This window comes from Capricornis sumatraensis, chromosome 20 (genome assembly GCF_032405125.1).
Source record: "Capricornis sumatraensis isolate serow.1 chromosome 20, serow.2, whole genome shotgun sequence".
NCBI classification, from domain to species: domain Eukaryota; kingdom Metazoa; phylum Chordata; class Mammalia; order Artiodactyla; family Bovidae; genus Capricornis; species Capricornis sumatraensis.
Window position 1 is genome coordinate 67,825,001 of NC_091088.1, and position 16,108 is coordinate 67,841,108.

Here is a 16,108-nt window from a genome sequence, read left to right on the forward strand (position 1 = left end):
GGAAGATGAGGAAGACTAGGAGCAGGAGACCCACGGCCACCGGGACACCGATCCAGATACCTAGGAGTCTGCCTCGGGAGGCTAAGTCGCTAGACGGGGCTGCAAAAGAGAACACAGTGCCGGAGCAGGCGCCCCATGTAAAGAACCTTCACATGCAGCACCGCAATCGCCAAACTCAGAATTGCTGACCCCGATTCTTAGAAAAGAGGAATGAGCTTTGACCGCCTCGTTTGCTTGCTCCAAAAAGTCATAGATAACAAAGCTCTTGGAGGGACGTCTTTGGAGGTCCAGTGGTGAAGACTTCGCCTTCAGTGCAGGGGGTGCTGGTCCCATCCCTGATGGAGAAGCTAGGATTCCACATGCCTTGTGGCCAACCCCCCCAAAAAACATAAAACAGAAGCAGCATTGTAACAAATCCAATAAAGATTTAAAAGAGAAGCCACTGGGAAATGGAAATTTGTATCCTTATAGAGACCAGCACCGGACGACACAAGGATCAGACCCCCGCCCACCTGTGTTTCCCTGTGGCCCTCGAGCTCAGAACAGACTTACATTTTAAAACTGTAATCCAAAAAAATAATGATAAAGAAAGAATAAAATCTGTGGCAAGTGCACACGAACTGAAATTCAAGCTTCAGCGCCTGTATCTATCGTTTCCTCGGAGCTCGACCTCGGCTCACTTGCTTCTGCCTCTCGTCTGTGGCTGCTTTTGTGCACAGGGTCAGAGCTGAGCAGTTGAGAAAGAGACCAGCTATCCGCCCACTGAGTAACTGGCCTATTACAGGAAATATTTACTGACTGCTGGCGAAGAGGAAGCACAGCTCAGAAAAGAGCCAGCGGTGGTGAGTCAAGAATATGGCGTTAGCCAAGCTCAGGGGAGGGCTCATTCCAAGAACTGACTTGAGCCATCATATGGAAATGTGTAGGAAAAGCACGCATTTCACTACACAAAAGCAACCACAGACAACAAAAAGAATTCTTTCTGTGTTGGCAAGATTCCAATACAGAAAAAAATATATGTTTTAAAAAACAAATAGGCTGTGAGGTGGATAGAGCACACGTTTCACACCCCCATCCCACCCGCCCCACCCCGTTTTCCAATCAAGGTTCTATCCATCTCATAGGTGATAGGGCCCACATGGGGTCTCACTGATAAGGTAGCTCATTATGTCAACCTCACAAACAAAGAATAAAGTCTCACAGCGATCCGTGAGACTGACCAAATTGCATACACGGCACCCTGTTAGCTCACTGGCTAACCTGTGAGACCACCAGGTTCCAGACCTCCGGCTACTTGACCATCCCTTCAGAGAATTTTTCATTGGTGGGGTATAAGAAGGACTCCTTCAGAAAGGGAGGAGGCTGGTTCTCCTTAAGAGCCAGTCACCCCTCTTTTCCCTCTAATAAATTTCCTTTTCTTGCCTGACTGCCCGGCTTACCCTCTTTTTCTCTGCACTCGCCTTAATTCTGGTGCTGAAACCCGGGAAGGAAGACCCACCGCAGCTGGGTGGGCTCCTCTCCCAAGCCCACCTCCGGTGGTCCCCTCTCTTTGCCAAGAAACTGAGACGAGCTCCAGGACGGGACTCTCCACTTGCTTTGCTGGACTGACATCCACACGCTGGCCCGCTTTTCATCCATCGGTTACAATGTTGAGTGAAACCCATTCCCTCGGATCCTCTCTCTCTCTCTCCCCATGGCCCTCGAGCCCACAGCCCTCAAGCCCTTGGCCTTGTGTCCCGTCTGACTTTGAAATAGGGGGCGCCCATTTCATAGCAGACTATTATTACTCTCTGAGAAAGTCCTGAGAACGGGGGCACCTTTTCTCTTGGACCTTTCTTTCTCCTCGCTTTCTCTTGCCCTTGTCTAACTTCTAGGAGGGCATGGTCAACTCTAGAGCAAGGAGTCCAAGAGCAAACTCCTCCTCTTGAGGACCCCTCCAGCTTTGGAAGCTCCTTATAGGCATCTGTCTATGAATGGCGCCCCCCCCCCAATACACACACGCATGCGCGCGCACACACACACACAGTACAGACTCTGAGACATGTCTTGGGACAGGAAGCAAGTTCATGCTGCTGCTGCTAAGTGGCTTCAGTCATGTCTGACTCAGTGTGACCCCATAGACGGCAGCCCACCAGGCTCCCCCGTCCCTGGGATTATGGGTTGCCATTTCCTTCTCCAATGCATGAAAGTGAAAAGTGAAGGTGAAGTCGCTCAGTCATGTCCGACTCTTAGTGACCCCATGGACTGCAGCCCACCAGGCTCCTCCATCCATGGGATTTTCCAGGCAAGAGGACTGGAGTGGGGTGCCACTGCCTTCACCTAAGTTCATACTAAATTCTTCTCAAGACGTAAGAAAGAAGTGGCAGTGGTCACAACCACAGAAGGCCTTAACCCAACAGGCCTTAATCCTGTACAGAGTTTGCGTCCACATCCCTGAAGGAAATGAGGCTCAGAGGAGGGGAGAGACATTGACAGGGAACTTGTAGGAACAGCTCTCATAATCTGTGTGTCCTCAGTGCAGTCTAGGGATGAAGTCCCCAGAGAACAAGGTTATCTGATCGTCTGGATTATTCTGAGCTATTATTGAGAACTAACCCTTCTGGGAGCAGAGCTCTGTGGAAGGTGAAAGTGAAAGTGAAGTCGCTCCATCATGTCCGACTCTTAGTGACCCCATGGACTGTAGCCCACCAGGCTCCTCTGTCCATGGGAGGTTCGAGGCAAGAGTACTGGAGTGGGTTTCCATTTCCTTCTCCAGGGGATCTTCTCCACCCAGGGAATTAAACCGGGTGTCCCACATTGTAGGGAGATGCTTTACTGTCTGAGCCACTAGGAAAGTCCAGAATATTGTCAATTATGGATCATTGATAAATGAATTTTAGAATATGGTCAATTACGGATCACTGATAAATGGTATCTATGGATCCTGTTGGCTTTATCTGCAATGGGTAGACTGTCTAATCTTATTTCCCTTAGGGAGGGCAGCCCTACCTGCGATATCTGTGTTCTCCATGCCCCAAGACATCAGAAGCCTTCTTAAAAAGCTGGCCCTGTCTGCAGTAAGCCCCGTTCCACTCCAGGTCAGAGAGAAGGGAATATAGAATCTCTTTTCAGTTTTCCACCTAAACTCAGTCACTCACCAGTTGAACGTCTGGGCTGTGTGCTGCTGGGAGAGTCAGTAGTTCCTGAAAACAGCGGTGAAGTGGGAGCGGCTGCACCAGTTGAATGCGTGTGCTGTGTGCTGCTGGGAGAGTCAGTAGTTCCTGAAAACAGAGGTGAAGTGGGAGAGGTCTTCCTTATTTCCGCCCAGTCGGGGTCTCATCTCCGAGTCCCAGGGACCCACAGGGCCCGTCCCCCGCCCGTCCCTCAGAGACGTGTGTCTAAGCCGATGGCGCTCACACACCCCGCCCCTTGCGGTCCCCTTCCCCAGCCAGTGCTTTAACCGCACAGAGTCAGCCCCCAGGGCGGGGGTCAGGCGGGTGGACTGGGCTTCTTCCTCACCTTCGACCTGAAGCTGCAGTGGGTCACTGGGCTGAGACCACACGTAGGGGTCCTTGAGGAAGGCACCGTAGCATCTGTAGGTCCCTGCCTGTGTGGAGGAGACTGGATTCAAGAGGAAGATGGTCTGGCGTCCCCTGTCCTGGGGGGTGGAGCTTTGGGTCTGGGTGATGTGATCTCCATCTTTGGTGAGGATAAATACATCATGGGTGATTTTGGAGAAACACTGCAACTTCACATTCTGCCCCGGAGCCGCCACTGTGCCAGCCAGGCTGGAGAGGGAGGGCTTGGGATAAGCTCCTGAGAAAGAAGGAAGTTCAGGGATGAAGGGAAGGGTCACATGGGCACTGTCCCTTTTTGTCCCCTGGGAGCAGACATGGCTCTGGTCTCTCTCCCCTCCTTGCCCCCGTCCCCCTTGAGGAAGACTCTCGGCATCATCCCTGAGACCTCCCCAAGGACAAGGCTTGGTCCTCCTGCTTCCTGTCCCCAAAGCCTGGTCCTTCCCTTGGCAGAGGGGTCAGTCCTGGCTCCGCTGCCTCTGTGTCCCTCTCACCGGTCATCACCAGCTGCAGGGGGTCACTGAATTGGGACCAGCGGCCTCCTCTCTGATAGGAGCAGTGGTACAGCCCTGTCTTGTCCGTTGTTATCTCTGCGATACTCAAACTGTTGGTCTTCCTGGGCGTGATCTGTTCCTCTTTGTCCATGAGCTCAGGACTTCCCACTTTTGATATCTTGTACCCCTCAGCTTGTTTAGGTCCTTGACACAGGAGGGTCACGTGACTCTTCGGTGAAACTGTGGATCCAGGCAGAGCTGTGATACGAGGTGGGCGGAGATTTCCTAGAACACAGGGAACAGGTAATAGACACACAAGCGTTTCTGTTTCTCCCTTCACCCGTCTATTTCTCCACCTCTTACAGCCCCCGCTCTAAAGTCTGAGTCCCCTCTTTCCAGCGGCCAAGAGAGCTGATACCTGGCTTAAACCCTGCTGAGTCCTCAGGAGTATCACACACAACACTCACCCTTCTGTGCCCAAGTGCTCTGGCTCAGACACAACCCTGGAAAGAAACACCCGGTGAGAAGAGCCCAGCCTTGAAGAACCACCAGCCCTGCCCTTCTTAGCCGTCTATTTTCACCCAACCCTCTCTCCCCGACTGACCAAGACAGAGCAGCGAGGTAGGAACCACAGACATGACCCTGCGTTCAGGTTGCCCACCGGCCTCAGCCCCGCTCCTCTGATGAAGGACACACTGCTCCGTCGAGTGACCCACACTTAGAGGAAGCTGTGCAGTTGCTTTCTGTTCTCAGCCCTGTAGTGAAGGCAGTTCACACCCTCTTCCTCCTGGGTTGGGAGTGGGGCATATAGACATAGCTGACACCACAAAGACATTGATCTGAATTCTCTGTGGGCTTACTGGGTGATGGCTGGGTGGAGAGAACCATGGTGTCTGGGTTGAAACTTCAGGGGCCTGTGGCTCAGGAGGGCTTTCCTCAGGACTGAGGGGACGACCAAAGGTTCCAACTCAGAGCAAGAGGTTGTTGTTCAGTCACTCAGTCGTGTCCGACTCTGTGAGACCCCATGGGCTGAGCACGCCAGGCTTCCTGTCCATCACTGTCTCCCAGAGTTTGCTCCCACTCGTGTCCATAGAGGTTAGACAGGCCTTTCCCTTCTCTGACACTGTGGAGGCCACACATATCCACGTCTAGCTATCACCAGCTGTCATTTTATTGTCTACTTGTTTACCAACTATCATCCATCAATCATGCATTTATTATCTATCCATCATTTATTATCATCTACCTAGCTACCACTTATTCATCTAATTCTATCATCTATCTATGGCCTTCCGTGGTGGCTTGTGATGAAGTATTGCCTGCAATGCAGAGGACGTGGGTTCTATCCGTGGGCCGGGAAGATCTCCTGCAGCAGGAAATGGCAACCCACTCCGGTGTTCTTGCCTGGAGAATCCCATCGGCAGAGGAGCCTGGTGGGCTACAGTCTGTGGCTCGAAAAGAGTCAGACGCGGCTTAGCGACTAAACAACAGCAACAGCAATCACTTATTTGTATCTACATCTAGATATCATTTATGTATTAATAATCTCTTTGCTATCTATCTACCATGTATTCATTCTCTACTGTCTATCAAGCAATCATCTATTATTTTTATTTTAAATATCCACTTATTTGTGTGTTTATCTGCCGCACCAGGTCTTAGCTGTGGCCCACGGGGTCTTCAGTTGCAGCAGGTGAACTCTCAGCTGCCGCAGGTGGGATCGAGTTCCCTGACCAGAGATGAAGCCCAGGCCCCCTGAACTGGGAGCACGGAGTCTCAGCTACTGGACCACAAAGGGATGCCCCATTTTTATTTGTAAGACAGCCTGTAAGTAGACTGTTTTATTCATTTAATTTTGGCCATGCCCTGTGGTATGTGGGATCTTACCCTGGGCCAGGGATTGAACCCATGCCCCCTGCATTGGAAGCACGGAGTCTTAGCCACTGGACCACCAGGGAGGTCCCTATCTATTGTTTATATATATCATTTTCACTTACTTATCTATCTATCTGTCAATATCTAATGTCCTCTATCTTTGTATCATTTCTGTCCCTCCTCCCACTTCTTACCCTCCATCCAGGGCACCAAAAGGGAATCCTGAGGACACCCCCATCACTGCTTTCTAGGAGAACCATCTCCGGACGCTTTGTTTAGCTTGTCTTTGCTCTCAAGTTACATGGACTCAGCTGTTTGGAGGAAAGATTCTAAGAGAGGATCATTGAATTCTAAAACCCACTGTCTGTTTTTGCATGGCCTCAGGATTTTTAAATGACTGAAAAAAACACAAAGAAAATTAGCATTTTGTAACCCATGAAATGAGTTAAGATTCACACTTTTGCTTTTTCAAACCAAGTTTCATAGGACTGTGGCCTCGCTCACATGGTCATGCACCATCGCTCCTGCTTTTGTCCTGTATCTGTTCTCATATACATATATGACCCTTTGACCCATGGACTGCACCCCTCCAGGCTCCTCTCTGTCCACGGGAATTCCCGGGCAAGAATACTGGAGTGGGCGGGCAGTTCTTTCTCCAGGGAGTCTTCTTGACCTAGGGAGGGATCTGGGTCTTTTGATTGAATCTGGTCTCCTGCACGGGCAGGGGGGTTCTTCAGCCTACTGCTCCCTGGGAAGCCCTGTGAGAGCAGAACTGAGTGCCTGCAAAGACAGCAAATGGCTCACCATGTACTTACGCTTTACAGAGCTCAGCTGTCATTTAGAACATGACAGGGACACCTAGCCGACTCTGAGAAGGCATTCAGAGAAAACACCCAAGGAAAGTTAGGTCTGTGCCGACACAGAGAGAAAGTAAGGAGCGGGCAGAAGGAGGGGACTTGGGCGAGGGAGCAGCAGCCAGTGGCAGCCAGCCGAGTCGAGTCTTGGGGCGGAGGTGAGACTGAAGGGCACATGACCACTTAGTGTCTCTGTTTTTCTGTGCAGTATTCATGCAGTTTTAAGTCCAAGGGTATTTATTATGTACTTAAACAGCTTGGAGCTAAGAAGTCCCCAAACCGTTTCACCAGCTCAACTGTAACAACGGGTGAGTTAGCCTTTCTGTGATTCTGTTGTTTTAGTCTCATGCTTTGAAAGCTGTTTGTTCTCAGAAACAAAAAACCAAACCCCAAACCCAAAGCGGAACAATTGCTAACATCACAAACACCTGTGTAACTTAAATCCCCAACCAACCAACCAGTATGAGTGTTCATGCTTTTATACTTGCTTTCTATGATTTTTAAATTCTGCAAAGAGTCGGACACACCTTAGCGACTTTCACTTTCACAAGGGCTATACTAAAGAAAAAAAAAAAATCAGCATTTCTACCCTAGACCCATTTCCCAACCCTGCAAGAACAACCACTCTAAGGAATTTACACATTATCCATAAGCAAAGTTTATTAAGCATCATCTCTGTTTGAATCATGTCCTCTTCTAAATTGAAAAGAGTGTTAAAACATTTATTCCCAGGTACTTCCCTGGCAGTCCAGTGGTTAAGACTTTGTTTCCCAATGCAGAGGCTGTGGGTTCAATCCCTGGTCAGGGACCTACAATCCAACATGCCTCGTGGCCCAAAAATCAAAACATAAAACAGAAGCAAAGTTGTAACAAATTCAATAAAGACTTAAATATTAAAGCAAAACAAAAAACCTGCTTGTTTCAAAGTTCTCCTGTGAGACATGCATATTACTGCTAAGTGGCTTCAGTCGTGCCCAACTCTGTGACCCCATAGACGGCAGCCCACCGGGCTCCCCCGTCCCTGGGATTCTCCAGGTAAGAACACTGGAGTGGGTTGCCATTTCCTTCTCCAATGCATGAAAGTGAAAAGTCAAAGTGAAGTCGCTCAGTTGTGTCCAACCCTCAGCGATCCCATGGACTACAGCCTACCAGGCTCCTCCGTCCATGGGATTTCCAGGCAGGAGTATTGGAGTGGGGGTGCCATAGCCTTCTCCTGAGACAGTGCATAAAAGCAAGGATTTCTAGCTCAAAGATCAGACTCAATGATCTCCAGGAGGCAGGGTGAGGCGCAGCTCCCTAATTATAGTTTTGTGAAGCTACCCAGAACCTCCATGTCAAAAGGGACACTGCAGATGTGGTGAAATTAAGGGTCTTGTGTGGGGGGCTTATCGGAGGTTTTCGGGGGGGCCCAATGTTCTCACGTGTTCTTTTTTTTAAAAATATAATTATATTTTTATTTATTTATTCATTTGGTTGCTGCTCAGAGGCTTAGCTGCTCTGCAGCCTGTGGGATCTTAGTTCCCTGACTGGGCATCAAACACACATCCCCTGCATCGCAGGGAAGATTCTGAACCACTGGACCACTGGGAAGTCCCCACAAGTGTTCATTAAGAGAGAAGCAGGAGGGTGGGGGTGTGTGAGGCAAGAAGGGGGGAAGGAAGCAGAGGTCAGAGAGGAGAAGAGGCGCTCCCCTCCTGGGTCTGGAGGACGGAGCTACAGGACAGGGAACACAGGCAGAGTCTAGAAGCTCGAAGAGGCACCAACACCCACGGGAAAGTAGCACGTGGTGCAGGCTTGGGCACAGGGTTTAGACTCTGCTCTCTGGACTGAAAGAGAATCCACACTGGGCTGCTCTCGTCCACGCTGCCTCTGGTGCACTGTTTCAGGTTCGACAGGAAGCGAGTACCCTGCTGCGTCGGCTGGGTGACCCAGCCGGGGCCCTGTCTCCTCCGCCCCCACAGGTGGGCACAGTGCTTTGATGCCAGCAGAGGGTCATCGGCGCTTGTCAGTCCACTGGGGCGGGGGCTCATCTGACTTCACTGAGGGACCCCCTCCCCGGCTGCACCAGGCTTCAGCCAACAGGACGACCATGGCCAGGAGAAGCAGGGCAGCCAGGCTCAGGCGGACTTGAGTCTCCAGAGAAGGGTGCCAAGCAGCAGGCGCTGGGAGAGAAGAGGTAGAAGGGCCGATTCCCGTTTGCGGCTGTTGACTAGTCACTCAGCTGTGTCCTTGGGACCCCATGGACTATGGTCCACCGGGCTCCTCCGTCCCTGGTATTTCCCAGGCAAGGGTATTGAGTGAGTTGCCATGCCCTGCAACTGACCCGGGGATTGAACCTGGGTCTCCTGCTTGGCAGGCAGATTCTTTACCACTGAGCCACCAGGGAAGCCGTCCACACCGCTAAAGGGCCCTAAAACCCAAGTTGATTTCTGCAGACCTCTGGACCTGGTGGGAAGCCTGCCCAGCCCACCCCCTCGGGGTAAGCAGTTAAGCATCTTTCTTTCCCTCCTGTCATTACAGGTGCTGTGCTGATACCAGCGGGGGCTTCTGGGGTCCAGAAAGACAGGACTGGGTTGCTGGAGGCTGCCAGTCCCCGCCTGGAGCCCGGCCTGCTCCTTGCTCGGTAGCCCCTGTGATTTGACCGTTCCAGCAGCAGACACGCTGGCCTCTGTTACCCGTGGGCTCCTGAGCGCATCTCTACCTCTGGGTCTTGGCCCAGGGCTGGTTCCTCTGACTGTCCTGCGCTCTCTACAATCATCACCCCTCTGATTTCATCCCAGTGTCTGTTAAAAATACACCTATGAGGGATCTGCTTGTTGAGCCATCTTCTAAAACACTAGCCCCTTTGGTCAGTCTTATCCTGTTACACTGTGTGACCTTGTTTTTCCCAACCAGTCATTATGTGACACATTTTTATTCTGACAAAAACGAAATAGATATAACACATGTATTAATATAGTCTGTATAAATATTTTCTGCAAAGCATACATGATATTAATAATAGTTACATATATATATATAATACATATATATCCATGGAGTTCCCTGTAGCTCAAACAGTAAAGAATCTGGCTGCGATGCAGGAGACCAGGGTTCAGTCCCTGGGTCAGGAAGATCGTCTGGAGAAGGGAATGGCAACCCCCTCCAGTGTTCTTGCCTGGGAAATCGCATGGACGGAGGAGCCTGGTGGCTACAGTCCATGGGGTGGCAGAGTTGGACATGACTGAGAGACTAACAGACAGGTACATCCGTGTGATATATAACAGATACATCTGCATCCATGCAGTTAACACTCAGGGCCAGAGAGAAGCGACCACAGAATCTCTTTTCAGTTTTCCACCTAAACTCAGTCACTCACCAGTTGAACGTCTGGGCTGTGTGCTGCTGGGAGACTCAGTAGTTCCTGAAAACAGAGGTGAAGTGGGAGAGGTCTTCCTTATTTCCGCCCAGTCGGGGTCTCACCTCCCAGAGTGCCAGGGACCCACAGAGCCTGTCCCCGGCCCGTCCCTCAGAGACGCGTGTCTAAGCCGATGGCGCTCACACACCCCGCCTCTGCGGTCCCCTTCCCCAGCCAGTGCTTTAACCGCAGAGTCAGCCCCCAGGGCGGGGGTCAGGCGGGTGGACTGGGCTTCTTCCTCACCTTCGACCTGAAGCTGCAGTGGGTCACTGGGCTGAGACCACACGTAGGGGTCCTTGAGGAAGGCACCGTAGCATCTGTAGGTCCCCGCCTGTGTGGAGGAGACTGGACTCAAGAGGAAGATGGTCTGGCGCCCTCTGTCCTGGGGGGCGGAGCTTTGGTTCTGGGTGATGTGATCTCCATCTTTGGTGAGGATAAATACATCATGGGTGATTTTGGAGAAACACTGCAACTTCACATTCTGCCCCGGAGCCGCCACTGTGCCAGCCAGGCTGGAGAGGGAGGGCTTGGGATAAGCTCCTGAGAAAGAAGGAAGTTCAGGGATGAAGGGAAGGGTCACGTGGGCACTGCCCCTTTTTGTCCTCTGGGAGCAGACGTGGCTCTGGTCTCTCTCCCCTCCTTGCCCCCGTCCCCCTTGAGGAAGACTCTCGGCATCATCCCTGAGACCTCCCCAAGGACAAGGCTTGGTCCTCCTGCTTCCTGTCCCCAAAGCCTGGTCCTTCCCTTGGCAGAGGGGTCAGTCCTGGCTCCGCTGCCTCTGTGTCCCCCTCACCAGTCATCACCAGCTGCAGGGGGTCACTGAACTGGGACCAGCGGCCTCCTCTCTGATAGGAGCAGTGGTACAGCCCCGTCTTGTCCGTTGTCATGTCTGTGATCCTCAAAGTATTGGTCTTCCTGGGCGTGATCTGTTCCTCTTTGTCCATGGGCTCAGGACTTCCCACTTTTGATATCTTGTACCCCTCAGCTTGTCCAGGTCCTTGACACAGGAGGGTCACAGGACTCTTAGGTGGAACTGTGAATCCAGGCAGAGCTGTGATACGAGGCGGGCGGAGATTTCCTAGAACACAGGGAACAGGTAATAGACACACAAGCGTTTCTCCCTCCATACTTCTATTTCTCCCCCTCTTACAGCCCCCGCTCTAAAGTCTGAGTCCCCTCTCTCCAGCGGCCAAGAGACCTGAGACCTGGCTTAAACCCTTCTGTGTCCTCAGGAGTATCACACAGAATACTCACCCTTCTGTGCCCAAGTGCTCTGGCTCAGACACAACCCTGGAAAGAAACACCCGGTGAGAAGAGCCCAGCCTTGAAGAACCACCAGCCCTGCCCTTCTTAGCCATCCATTTGTACCCAACCCTCTCTCCCCGACTGACCAAGACAGAGTAGCGAGGGAAATACCATGGACATGATCCCACGTTCAGGCTGAGCGGTGGCCTCGCTGATGCTGAATGGACTTGTTGTAAGAGACAAGCCCTCCAGGAAGTGAGGCTGTGGCCCCGCTCATGAGAACAAAGGCAGTCAGCATCCTCTTTCCCCCTACTTCCTCTGGGTGAGGTGTTCGCCCTTAAGAAGACATTCATCATCTGTACTTCAGCCTGAGGGATCTTTCTTGTGTCACGTGGCATGTGGGATCTGAGTTCCTGAACCCACAACCCCTACATTGCAAGGCGGGTTCTTAACTGCCACACCCCCAGGCAAGTCCAAGCACCTGTGGGTCAGATTATCACTGGTCTAATCTGATTCCTCTCTTTCTTCCCCAACCCCCCGTGTCAGCATTTTAATCTTTACATAATGCAAGGGGTAAGAGACTGTCAGTGTAAAAACAGGAGGGAAACTGTCAGTGTAAAAACAGGAGGGAAAAAATTCCGCTGTGGGGATTGCTCTGAAATCTCCTGTGTATTAAGGGCCTTGGCCTCTTAACGCTGCATTCCAGTTCTTTATATGCAAATCTGGGGGAGTATTGAATATTTCCCAAAGCTACAATCACATGGTATATGGAAATTGTCCAAAACAGACCTTGCTGGAGAGATCGTTGCAGAGTCCATAGGAAAGCAGCTCTTCTGCCCTTTCCTGTTTGCCCGTTCTGGTTTTCCCTAACCCTAGAAGGACCTATGAGTGATGACAGAAATGAGATCACTAGCCAATTTAACCTAACTGCTGATTTACGCTCTACTGAATGCCCACCGTGTCTTGCCAACCCTGTATATTCTTTTCCTAGATTAAAAGTGTTAGGTAAAAGACCATGACACCAAAAGAGTGTCTAACAGGCTTTTTAATGGCGAAACGCTCCCTGGCGGGGTTCCCGGACCCGAACGAGGCAGGTCGAGGAAGTCCGTGCCTGGACCATGTTGGGGGTGGTTTTTATACGTTTGTTGCGAGAGATGGTCAGGCTAGATGGACAGGGGTTTGGATAGGTCACCAGGCCGAGGCGTCATGGGCTGACGGGTCCTTCTGCGTGGCTGGGGTGGGGTGGCTTTAGCTGGTGAAGTGTGCTGTCATTGGTCCTCGGGATCTGAGAGGCTCCTTCCATTAGGGACGTCCCCCGCAGGCGGGAGGGAGAGGAGGGGCGGCCCATCATGGCCCACGGGGTCTGGCCTTACAAAATGAAGAATGAAGAATTAAGTCCTTAAAGAGTGACTAGCTCTCTACTCCCTTTGGGATCCCTCAGGCTGATCACACAGGCAAGATAACTTCTGAAGAAAGATTGCATGGGAGTCCCTGGTGGTGTAGTGGTTGGGACCTCACCTTCCAATGCAGGGGCTGTGGGTTTGACCTCTGAAGGGGGTAGCTAAGATCTCACTTGCCTTACAAAGCAATTTTCCCTTTCTACCAACACTTGCCTCTTCAGTACTTTTTTTTTTTTTTAACATATTGCTTGATGTGGACCATTTAAAATGGTCTTTACTGAATTTGTTACAGTATTGATTGTATGTTTTGGTGGTTGTTTGTTTTTGGCCATGAGGCATGTGGGATCTCAGCTCCCTAACCAGGGATTGAAGCTGCACCCTCTGTGTTGGAAGAAGTCTTAACCACTGGACCACTGGGGAAATCCCTCCAGTACTGGTTTTAGAGTGGCGAGCTTGAGAACAATTATTCCACCATCTCCACCCACTTCTGCAATATTCCCAACATTATGTCAGCATTGATTATCCACTGGTGTCAATTTTGAATCTAAATGAGATACCCACACACTAGGTGGCTCAGTGGTAAAGATTCTGCCGGCCAACGCAGGAGACGCAGGAGACGCAGGATCGACCCCTGGGCTGGGAACAGCTCCTGGAAGAGCAAATGGCAACTCACTCCAGTATTCTTGGCTGGAGAAGCCCATGGCTGGCTGTATAGTCCATGGGGTCACAAAGAGTCAGACGGGGTTGAGCAACTGAACACACACACACACACACACACACACACACACACGTAAGGTTAAGTCATGACTTTGTTCTTAAACTTTCATTCTGGCTGAACCTTACTGAATAGTTATGGCACCTATTCTTGATATACACGTATCATTGATTTAAAGTATTCCCTATTATATTGTCATAATGCTATCTTTGCCAAAAATCTAAGATAACTTACGACACCCTGGGCTTCCCAGGTAGCTCAAATAGTAAGGAGTCTGCCTGCAATCTGGATTCAATCCCTGGATCAGGAAGATCCCCTGGAGGTGGGAATGGCAAGCCACTCCAGGATTCTTGCCTGCAGAATCCCATGGACAGAGGAGCCTGGCGGGCTACAGTCCATGGGGTCACACAGAGTCAGACCAGACTTAGCACGCAGGAACAGACCCACGCAGTCACACTGTAGATCTAAAAACGTTTCCAGTTTTCCAGCTGCGATTCCCTCAGGACTGAAGGACTACCACTGCATGGAATACAGGCTTTATCACAGGGATTGGACTTGATGGGACTGTGACTATGGAGGAAGAAATCTGTGGAAGGCCACTGTGGTATCATCTGTGGTCCTCCTGATGTCAAGAAAAGTCAGGCAGACTGGGTGTTGAGAGGAGAACCTGGGCGTGTGTGGCAGGAGATGGCGGGGTAGATCGGGGCAGAACTGGAGTGCTCGAGAAAACCAGTGGCAACCTGTCCATCTCTGGCTCCTGTCTCAATGAAGCCTAGGGCTCTTTATCACAGGTCTTCAAAAAGGCGGTGCAGGTGCTGGCCTCGTTGAAGGAGCTGGGGGAGTTGGAGGCACTGGGCTTGGCTGTGGGCTCGCACCGGTGGGTCGGCCGGCAAGTCCCATATAAGGTGTGCGGGCTGAACACAGGCCCCCTGAGTGTGATCACATTCGGCATCTGCGTGTTAGCAGGCCCGCAGCTTCACTTCCACCTTCGGCGCCTTGCATCAGTTCCTGTTGTGGTCACTCCTAACCCAGAGCTGGAGGAGGAAGAAAATTCTAGGAAACGTAGCACAAATTTAGCTAAACTGACAGAGGGGAAAGCCACAGCCGCTGCTTCTCATCAACCTGGCTTCCAAAACACTTCCTTTAACGATACTCCGGGCTTCCCCGATGCCTCAGTGTGTAAAGAATCCGCCTGCCGTGTGGGAGACACGGAGATGCAGGTTCAATCTCTGGGCCGGGAAGATCTCCTGGAGGAGGAAAATGGCAACCCACTCCATTACTGTCACAGGAAACATCCCAAGGACAGAGGAGCCTGGTGGGCTACAGTCCATGGGGGGCGCAAAGGAGTTGGACACAACTGAACATCTAAGCACAAAAGCACACAGCCACACTTGCCTTTTGGATACAGACATGGGAAAATCAGGGTTTCACTTGACGTGATAATGCCAGTGCTCTTCATACGACTGGAAGCATGCCAGTTGTCTCCTGGTAGAGGGTACGACGGCTTTTATTCATCGTGGGGTGAGGTTCAGTCCTTTCCTAATCAAGTCATGCTCTCAGTTTGGTAACCGGTCAGGCATCAGAATCGCTGATGTTTGCGGCTTTGGCCAGTGTCTCCCTTTTCCTCACCTCTCCAGCCCCTGGGAACCACTCTTCCACTCTCTCGTCTCCACAAGTTCAGCTTTTTAAGATTCCACGTATAGGTGATGCCTTTCGCCATGTGACTTTCTCTGTCAGGCTTAATTTCACTTAGCCGAATGCCCTCCAGGTTCATCTACGTGGTCACCAATGGCAGCATTTGGAGACCCAAATTAGAATAAATTTAGTTTTCAACTTTCTATTTTGTATCGAGGGTTACAGCCGACGAACACTGTTGTGAGCGTGTCAGGTGGACAGCGAAGGGGCTCAGCCCTACCTTTACGTGTATCCGTCCTCCCCCGAGCCCCCCTCCCGGCCAGGCTCCCACAGAACAGGGAGCAGAGTTCCCTGTGCTCTACAGCAGGTCCTTGTTGGTCTCTGTTTTAAATATGGCAGTCTGTATATGTTGATCCCAAACTCCCTAACTATCCTTCCCCCAATCCCTCCCCCTGGCCTCCATAAGTTCATTCTCCAAGCCTGTGAGTTAGAAGCAGGCGATTTAGATGGTGGGTTTCATTTCTCCTTCTCAGGCTAACAGTCCTGCCTTGTCTGTGACCTTCACCCTGTTTACAGAGACCCACAGCCTGGCTTAAGTCAGCTGTAACAGCACTGGACAGGCTGTTGACGTATTTTGCAATTGTGGCTTCTTATCAACTTAACCACTGCTATGTTCTGGCCACGGAGTTCCTCTTTTGAATATCCGACCACCTTTGCGGGCTTGGTCTACCCTCCCCAAACTCACTTATTCCAACAGAAGGCTGTTTAATTGCACCCCTCTCCCCTGCCACCCACGAGTTATCTGAACTTCGGGATGTTAGCTGACATTTCAGTCTTAATTTCTTCACTCGTAAATGAGAATGTTAAGAGCACATGTAGGGTTATGGGATGATTGAATAAAATCATGCAAAGACTGGCTCACAACACGTATGATTCCAG

At 51.1% G+C, this 16,108-nt stretch overlaps 1 protein-coding gene across 1 annotated transcript in view; it reads right to left on the reverse strand.

The window, feature by feature from the left end:
* Nucleotides 1-14,486, reverse strand: part of LOC138096951 (leukocyte immunoglobulin-like receptor subfamily A member 6) — a 16,226-nt gene extending 1,740 nt beyond the window's left edge. The window contains exons 1-13 of the mRNA XM_068993180.1: nucleotides 14,324-14,486; nucleotides 11,566-11,691; nucleotides 11,429-11,464; nucleotides 10,968-11,252; nucleotides 10,418-10,714; nucleotides 10,136-10,180; nucleotides 8,818-8,939; nucleotides 4,653-4,728; nucleotides 4,516-4,551; nucleotides 4,049-4,333; nucleotides 3,499-3,795; nucleotides 3,138-3,260; nucleotides 1-99 (exon numbers count right to left, since the gene is read on the reverse strand). The exon at nucleotides 1-99 is cut by the window's left edge and continues 33 nt beyond it. Coding sequence (XP_068849281.1) covers nucleotides 1-99; nucleotides 3,138-3,260; nucleotides 3,499-3,795; nucleotides 4,049-4,333; nucleotides 4,516-4,551; nucleotides 4,653-4,728; nucleotides 8,818-8,939; nucleotides 10,136-10,180; nucleotides 10,418-10,714; nucleotides 10,968-11,252; nucleotides 11,429-11,464; nucleotides 11,566-11,691; nucleotides 14,324-14,486 — 1,990 coding nt within the window. The remainder of the gene's footprint in view (nucleotides 100-3,137; nucleotides 3,261-3,498; nucleotides 3,796-4,048; nucleotides 4,334-4,515; nucleotides 4,552-4,652; nucleotides 4,729-8,817; nucleotides 8,940-10,135; nucleotides 10,181-10,417; nucleotides 10,715-10,967; nucleotides 11,253-11,428; nucleotides 11,465-11,565; nucleotides 11,692-14,323) is intronic.
* Nucleotides 14,487-16,108: the final 1,622 nt, after the last annotated feature.